General features: G+C 60.9%; 2 protein-coding genes across 2 annotated transcripts; both read left to right on the plus strand.

Annotated features, from left to right (window-relative positions):
- Nucleotides 1–1,656: 1,656 nt before the first annotated feature.
- LPMP_030490 (26S protease regulatory subunit, putative) lies at nucleotides 1,657–2,847 on the plus strand (the record flags this gene model as incomplete). The annotated part of the gene is made up of 1 exon (XM_010702690.1): nucleotides 1,657–2,847. One exon carries the CDS (start codon nucleotides 1,657–1,659, stop codon nucleotides 2,845–2,847), a length of 1,191 nt encoding a protein of 396 aa, XP_010700992.1.
- Nucleotides 2,848–4,434: 1,587 nt separating this feature from the next.
- On the plus strand, nucleotides 4,435–8,745 carry LPMP_030500 (hypothetical protein; the record flags this gene model as incomplete). The annotated part of the gene is made up of 1 exon (XM_010702691.1): nucleotides 4,435–8,745. The coding sequence occupies one exon, from the start codon at nucleotides 4,435–4,437 to the stop codon at nucleotides 8,743–8,745; it is 4,311 nt and encodes a 1,436-aa protein (XP_010700993.1).
- Between the last annotated feature and the right edge of the window lie 167 nt (nucleotides 8,746–8,912).

Below are 8,912 nucleotides of genomic sequence, written 5' to 3' on the forward strand. Positions count from 1 at the left end.
CACGCCGACAGGAGAGGTAGGGACAAAATGGACAGACTTAGCGCGCGACAGGGTGAGGTGGGTGGGGGGGTGGCGACGATGATGTACGCCTGGGGTGACGAGGGCAAAGAACGAGGAAGGGGCGGGCGGGTGAAGTTGAGTGTGTGTGTGTGTGATTGCCGCAGCCCAATCACCCATGCGATTACTTTGCCTCTTGCCGTGCTGATGATGGCCCGGCGACTGTTGGTCGAGTGTGTGTGTGTGTGTGGGTGTGTTCGTAGTAATCCAGCGCATACGTCTGAAGATGGTGGGTGGTGGAAGAGGGAGGGGGGCAGCTTGATAACTGGCAAAAGAGTTGTCGCCCACGTCATTTTCTCGTTGTTGTTGTTGTTGTTCTGCTGATGTTGCGTCGTTGGTAAACGCTGTCACGTCGCACCCACTCGCACTCACGCATACATGCACGGCCCTCGTTGTGTGGTGCGGCTTTTCCTCTCACTCTGTTGCAGCTGTCGCTCCCCACACACACACACACGCGCTCTGAGCGTGTGCGTTTAATGAAATTACTAAGCGGGGTAAGCGCACACGTCGGGAGAAGGACCGAATAAGCCAACGGATGGCAAAAGAGAGAGAAGAAATCAAACGACAGGAGAGAGATGCTTCGCTTCGAGTGCGAAGGTGAGTGGTGCACTCGTTCGGTGTGTGTCGGCGTGCCTCTCCCGTGAGTCCGAGGAGGAAGAGAGGAAAGCGGTAGGAGGGTGTGGTGGTGAAGCAGCGGTGGCGAGAGAGGGAGAGAGAGAGCGGCTGGTGCCAACCCAGCGGCGGTGTTAAAGCGTCACCGACCCTCTCAGCCATCCCCACCTCCCTGTCTCCCGCCCTCTCGCTCCCTCTCTCCGCTTTTCATGAGGACGTTGAGCGTCATGACCCAACTCACCGCAGCAGCGTCAGGCAAGGACGAAAGAGACGAGGGCATCGTGTGGTCAAGTACGTGCTGCTGCTGCACAGACACACGGCGAGCGCGGTGCCTTCTCTCTCTCTCCCCTCCTTTTCTTCTGCCCTCATGCATTGCTGATGAATGGCTGCCATGACGATCGTCATTGTCCTTCTCTCCATCTTCCTCGTCCCTCCTCTCTCCGCTCGTGTGCCGCGGCTTCCCGGCTGGTGTCACGCACGCGCGTCTTGTGTCTTGTGAGAACAAAGCATCGCAGAGCGGATCCCGTGCACTCACTCTCTCCACCCCCCCCACGCGCCCGCCCCACGCAACAGCTCGTTCTCATCACCAACGTCTATGCGCACACCCGCACATCCGCACCTTTTTCCTTCCCCTTTGCCTGTCGCCCCCGCTCGTCTCTCTCACCCCCTCCCCCTCTCTCTCTCTGCGTGCTCGACGTGCGGTTTTTACTCATACACTCGCCCGCAAGCGCATACGCAGAACGAGCCCCCTCCCCCCCCCTTTACACACACACACACACACGTGCGCCTTGGCCATTCGGACGCGAAACGGCAAGCGGTGCTGCTCAAGGACTGAGACACCTCTCCTAGTCAAGTGTTTCTCTCTTCAGTAGTCGTGCTTATCCTGAGGGGCACTGAGCGAGGCAGCGCTCGCTTCGTGCGTCCTACAGTGTTCTGCTGCTCACCTCGTTCTCTCTCTCTCACACTCTCGTACCAGCGGGCATACGAATGCAGAGCAACACCGTCTTGGACCCAGAGCGCGAGGCGCTGCGCAGCGAAGCCATCAAGAAGACGGTGGAGCGCAACGTCACGCAGGCTCGCTTGAAGAAGGTAAACGATGACGTCAAGCAGCAGCAGCGGGAGCTGGACAAGGTGGAGGATCAGGTCAACGCACTCCTCAGCATTGGCCACTACGTGGGTGAGGTTCTCAAGCGCGTTGATGAGGAGCGCTTCATCGTGAAGAGCATCAGCGGCGCGCGTCACCTGGTTGGCTACCGCAAGAGCATCAAGCCGGAGAAGCTCAAGTTTGGTGCTCGTGTCGCGCTGGAGATTACGACCTTCACGATCGTGAAGGTGCTGCCGCGCGAGGTGGACCCGCAGGTGTACAGCATGCAGTACATGTCCAGCGACAAGGATGTGTCCTTCCAGGACATTGGTGGACTGCAGCCACAGATGCGGCAGATGCGGGAGGTGATTGAGCTGCCCCTGACGAACCCAGAGCTGTTCACGCGCGTTGGCATTGCCGCGCCGAAGGGTGTGCTGCTCTATGGCCCGCCAGGCACCGGCAAGACGCTGCTGGCGAAGGCCATCGCCGCCAATGTGGATGCCGCGTTCCTCAAGATCGTCGCCTCCTCCATCGTTGATAAGTACATTGGTGAGTCGGCGCGTGTCATTCGTGAAATGTTCGCCTACGCGCGTGAGCACGAGCCGTGCATTATCTTCATTGATGAGGTGGACGCCATCGGTAGCAAGCGTATCGAGGGCTCGTCCTCGGATCGCGAAATCCAGCGTACGCTGATGGAGCTACTCAACCAGATGGACGGCTTTGACACGCTGGGCAAGGTGAAGGTCATCATGGCAACGAACCGGCCCGACACGCTCGATGCGGCCCTGATGCGGCCCGGACGCCTCGACCGCAAGATCGAGATCCCGTTGCCGAACGAGGCCGGGCGGCTCGACATCCTCCGAATCCACTCGGCAAAGATCGCAAAGCAGGGCGACATCGACTTTGAGAGCGTCGTGAAGTTATCGGAGGGCTTCAACGGGGCTGATCTGCGGAACGTCTGCACGGAGGCCGGTATGTTTGCCATTCGCGCCGGCCGCGACTACGTCGAGAACAACGACTTCAACAAGGCTGTCCGCAAGGTGGCGGACATGAAGCGGCTGGAGGGCACGGCGCACCAGTACTCAGATCAGTAGGAGGGCTCTCAAGGATGGCGAGGACAGCTTCGGCAAAGACACCGAACCTCTGCCTGCATGAGTGTACACAGCTTGCTGTTCACGCATGGCGCCGTGACTTTCACCCTCTCCCACCCACGGCTGTCGCTACTTCACTGGCAACAATGATGGATATGGTGGACCGTTGGTATTGTCCCCCCTCCCCTCCCCTCCCCTCCATCGCCCCACTCCCTCCGCCGGATGCCGTGGGGGGAGGTGCACACATGTACATGTCGTCTCTGTCGGTGTGCAGTCGTAGGAGCGGGAGGGGGGTGGCCACTCGGTAGAGAGGAGGGACACCTATGAAGACCCTCTCTCGTTCTCTCTCCTAGCAACGACACACAGGCACACAGGCACGCAGACCGACCAACTGCTCACACAGCACCACCACTACTCCGATCCCCACGGACTGCGCTCGCCTTCTCTTCTCTGTGGTTGTTTCCTTCGCGCTGTCTGGCTGCCGGCTGGTCCACTGAAAAGAGGCCGTATGCTTCCACGCGGGTGTGCGGCGTCTGCGGGCACCCCTGTGGAGGCTCCCTTTCCCTGGCGTCTCCCTGTGTAACCTGCGTGGGTGTCTGTGTCGCCATGTCGTCTCTCTCTTCTCTCTTCCGCGTCTTTCCGAGAACAACATCGGAAGAACGTCCCCGGCCACGCAAACGCGCCAACGGGGTGAGGGGGCGAGGAAGAGGGGAGGCAGAGGGCCACGGCAAGACGGGGTGTGTCACGTGCGACGAGGAAGGCGGGGGGATGTGGTTTGGCGGTGGCGGGGTCGAGGCTTCCACGGCGGTGTGCAAGAGCAGAAACGAAAAACTGCAGGACTGTGGCGTTGGGGGTGCGTTCTCTCCTCGAGGAGGAACTCGCTAAGGTGAACATCACAGTACCGCTCTCACACGCACGCCCGTCTCTCCTTCTCCTTCCCCCTCAACCCTCTGCACATGGGCTCTTCCTCTCCACGACCACCAACGTCTCCCACACCCTCCACCCTTACCTCGTCGCTTCGCAGCGACAACACATGAGACATGCACCTCCTACTGCCACCACCGCTCCCGGCGGAGTCCGTGCATGGGCGTCTGGTGGGTGTCAGTCACCTTCATCTCCTCTCTCCTCTCCACATATTTTCTCTGTCTCGCTCTGTCTGTGCTGATTCCGTTGTACCAGCACACCTGCAGTGAGTGTGTGCGTGTGCGTGTGCGTGTGCGTGTGTGCGTATGCGCCTTGGAAGGCAAGCGAATTTGCCCGGAGAGACAGAGAGGGTCTACGGTGTAGAGCAGTAGGGCGAGGTAGCTCTGTGTCCCTGTCTCGGCATGCCTGTGTCGCCTTCGCCATCGCTCCGCATACACCCCCCCCCCCGCCCCGCCCAACAACAACAAGCAGCAGTAACGTAGCACGCATCGAGTGGCCACCCCTCTCCGCACTGGAGGAGGGCGGAAGGGGCAGAGGCCACAGCGCATCTTCGCGAGTCCCACATCCTCTGTCACCGCCTGGCGCCACGAATTAACTTCCCCCTTATCACACACACACTCACACTCACTCACACTCCCTCTTCGCCCTCTGCACCCTGACACGGAGATGAAGGAAAGAACGATGGCAACCACCGCTGCCGAGGCAACACTCACCACCTGCAGTACGGTGCTGCATCCTTCCTGGACAGTCCCTGTGGAACCTTCCAAGCGTCGCTCGGACAGTTATCTCATGGATAAGGTGATAGCCGCGTCTCTATCCAAAGGCGCAGCGCGCCCCGTTTCATATCCCGTCTGTGCTGCTCGCTCGGAGCACCACAGCACACACCTGCGTGCCGATGGTGTCTGCCGAGGTGGCTCTTGCAGTGCAAGGTGGACTCATCGCCGCCGTCGCACGCAACGACTCACGAAGCGCGCGACTGTGTGGGTGCTGTATCTCCTGTTGCCGCTCCTGCTGTACAACTCCACGCCACCAGCATCGCCACGGCTCACCCCAGTACGTGCAGCTACTCCTGCCGCCATTACTACCTTCTACGCTCCATTTATTTCGGTGCGTGCTGTCCAGTATAACCTCACGTTGGCCTTCCAGACGAGCGACTACGTCGATAACAACTGTGTGGTTGGCTGGATGACAACGCCGCCGTCGCCAACACCTTTGCAGACGCGGTCTGCCGATGCTCGTGGCAGCCTCGCCAAAGAGGGAGCGATGGCACCGACGGCTTCGACGGCCTCCGTGGCGATCATCAATGTCTCTGCTTGTCCATACTACCCGATGTGGTCGCTCCTGGCCGCCGAGCCGCCCAGCTTCGAAGAAACATCAAAGGTCTTCGGGGGCAAAGTGGATACCGATGCAGCGAGTCACGCTCGCGTTGGAGGCGGCAAAGAGAACCTCACGAGTCCCCGCGAGAGACGCGACAGAGCGGCGGCGACGGTGACGGTGCCGTCCGCAGAGAGAGCCACTTATGCTGTGCCCGACGACCTCGCCAACGTGCTTTGGGGCCCGCGCAACGCGCTCGCCTACTACTACGAGGTGTTGAATACAGACGCCTTCTTCTTCATGCTGCAGGGGTGCACCATCCGAATCAGCATCGACACAGACGTGCCACCGGCCTATCCCTACAACGCCTTCCAACGATATGCAGATACATACACGTTGAGCGTGTCCGCCACGGGCGGTGATGGCGCCCTCAATGGCCACTCAGGGGTCCGTGGCAGCCTCTCCTCCTCCTCAGCGAGCACCCGAAACAACGGCACTGAGGGTGATGGCGACGGCGATGAGGTGGGCCCCGACGTCACTCTGCCAACGGTGTTTTTTTTCTGGAACCAGCCGCGGCTGCATTGCACCTACAATGCCCCAGCGCTGATGTCGATGATGGTCGATCTTTCTAACCAACAGCAGCAGCAGGAGGACCCCATGCAGAGTCCGCCAGGAAATCGTCTCCCACGTCTTCGGGCAAGGGAAAAGTCACGCCCTACGTTTCGGAAGGACGACGCAGTCTTGGCAGAAGCCAGCACGCAACTGACAGATGGGGAGGCAGCTGAGGACCCACTCACAGCCTCTTCGACTGGACCCGTCTACCCGTCCTGCACCGCAAACATGCCCTCGCCGAAAAATATTTTACCGTCTAGCGACTTAGACGAACTCCTCACGATGAACTACATGCAACTCAGCAGCACCGTCGTCGTTAAGGTCTTCAGCTTCGATGTGTGGTACCAGTTCACGGGCACACCGCTGCCAGCGACTCTCGCGAAGGGACGCATCATGACCACCACCGCACCGGCATCGGCCACGTACTCGGCAGTCTTCTCCAGTGATCCCAGGGCCAGGAGTGGCGGCGGCAGCGCCGGTGTGCCGACCGATGCCTCGATCGCTGGGCAGCCCTTTAACCTGCTGGCGGACCCGGAGAAGGTCTGCGCCGCCCCGGCGCTCTACACCATCTCCCTCAACTCGTTGCTTGCGCGGGCATCCTCTTGGGGTCTCGGCAGTGTCACAGACGGCCTGCCGCCCTCGGTGACGGTCACCCACGACTATCCTGCCGCCCGCGTAATCGCGGTAGTCGCGCAGTGCTCTGGTGTGCCGCTCTCATTCTCAGTGGCGGTGAACTTCGTGAATCCTGGCAGCTACCCCGGTAGCGGCCAGCACTACGCCACCTCCATCATTTACTTCTTCTTTCTGGTGTGCTACGCCCTCCTGCTCGTCGTGTTCCTGATAATGATTGTGCCGTGCAGCAAGCGAAGGCGGCAGCGTCGGGGCAGCGGTGCTGGCGGGGGCGTCAAGAGCACCAGCGACGGCCCTGGTCAGGCAACAGAAGCAAACGAAAAGAAGCAGTCGCGCGCTGAGTCTGACCAGCGCACTGCTGACAAGGCCAGAAGCAGTGACACGCACGGTCGGCTGAGCCGCTCCGCCGTGGCACGCACGGGCAGCCCAGACGGCCACCGCCAAGACGACAACAGAGACGAAGAGCTGCAAGCAATGAGCGACAGTAAAGGCCAAGCAAAGAGGCGTGCAACCGCCGCGGCGCTAGTGGACAAGGGGAAGGCGCCGTCAAGCCCGTCGTTGTCGTTGTCGTCGACGTCGGGGACGGCGGCCCAGACACGCACGTCGACGCAGCGCAACACGACCGGAGACCCCGTGAACGGCGCTGAGAGCAAACCTCTTCATGGAAAGATGGGCAAACGCGGTGGACATCAACTCCGCGGCGGCGCTCTGCAGCAGCACCACGGCCAGCTGGTTGCGGAAAGGCACAATGGCAGTAACGAAGCGGACAACTCCGGGCCAGGCTCCTCGTCCTTGCACTCGATGGATTCGAACACGTCCCGCATGTCGTCTTCGGACAGCGATGACGCTCAGGACATCAACGGTGGCAGTAGCGAAGCGCAAAGAGAGGCGGAGGCGAGAGGAGGGGCGAGCAGGCGTGGTCATGTGCAGAGCAGTCGACGCAGCCGCCACGTCACCCCATCCTCCTCCACTAGCAACGACTCCGATTGCACCAGCAGCACCAGTGACAGTACGAGTGAGGACGACGACTGTTGTGCCGCCTGCCGACGATGTCGTCGGAGAAAACAGCGAAGCGTGGGGAGAGAGAAAGAAAAGCAGCAACGAGAGCGAACCCGTCAGTGCCGTCATGGCTTGTCCTACTCGAGCATGGATGCGTCAGATGCCGAGTGGAATACACCGGCAGGCGACGCCTACGATGATGGGCTTCGACGGGGGGCGCAGCGGCGGCACCGCGGCCGTCGTCGTGAGCGAGAGCCGCGGGCGCGGCGGAAAGAAGGTGATGAACATCGTCAGTGCATCTCCTCAGCGCGTTCCAAGGCACAGGGCGCCACCAGTGCCGCCGTTTCACCGCGTCGGTGGTGTGCCAGGGCAGCTCAGATGGCCGACGTCGTTCGGCGGCACGTCATGGAGCCGCTGTGGGTGTGGTGGGCAGAGAGTCACATGCTCGTCATGTATGCGCCGATCCAGTGGCTCGTCCTCGTTCTTATCGTGCTCAAGTGCCTGCTGAGCGCCCTTTCCGCGGTGAAATTCGTCATCCTTGCTGGCGTGGAACTGGGCGTCCCCTCTCTAAGCCACCGCCTGCCCCTCGTGTGTACCATACTCGGTGTCGCGACGGACTCGCTGCTGATCCCGACAGAGATGCTGGTGGCAATGGGGTGGGGACTGGCCTTCACGGCTCCACCTCCCACAAGCCACGTCGCTCTTGTCTGCATCGCCACGATCGCGCTGTTCATCATCGCTGTTCTCAGTGCCACGTGCGAAAGAGACGGTCTGAGCATGGCGCTGACGGTGAACACGCACGCGAGGCTCATCAATGACAGTCAGTGCAACGCGATCGCATACACCCGCGCCGCTTTCGAGCTCGCCTGCCGCATCTACAATGTGCTCCGCATGTTCTTCCTGTCGCTGTGGCTGTCGAAGACGGTGATACCAGCCGACGCAGCGGCTATGCAGCGGCAACGCAAGCTGCGTGAGAAGCAGCTGCAGCGCGGACAGCGCAAGGGTCGTCAAGGACGGGGAATGGCCGAGACCGGTGACAGCATCGATGGCGAGGCTTCGGGTAGGTCAAGTCCTCACCATCGCCCCTCGTCCACGTCATCTGGTCAGTGCAGCGGCCCGTCCAATGTGGCCACCACCGGCACCACAACGCTGTTGTCGACCCCGATTACTCTCCGGCCGCCGCCGCGCCTTGACTACCCTGGCGTGTCCCTGTCAGCCATGGAGGTGTACCTGCGTTACCGTGGTATGCGGGTGCCCTTCCTGATGCTGCTTGTGTGGACTATTCTGCTGCTTGTCTTTGCCTTCACCTTCTACGAGCCGGAGGATTACTACATGCTGATCGCCTTCCGCGAACTGCAGACTGTGTACCTCCTTGGCTTCATCCTTCTCTTTTTCCGAACCTCCTCGCCGTTCTACTGTTGAGACAAAACCCACCTCGCATCACCCGCACGCGCCGGATAAGCCCACCAAGGCCCTGCACCTCTTTCCTCCTCCCCTAGCCCCCTACCCCTACCCCTCCCCCCCAAAAAAAAAAATTTCCCTCAGACCCCCCACCCCACCCACTTCGCTTTCTGACAGCCATGTGCATT

This window comes from Leishmania panamensis, assembly GCF_000755165.1.
Source record: "Leishmania panamensis strain MHOM/PA/94/PSC-1 chromosome 3 sequence".
NCBI lineage: Eukaryota > Euglenozoa > Kinetoplastea > Trypanosomatida > Trypanosomatidae > Leishmania > Leishmania panamensis.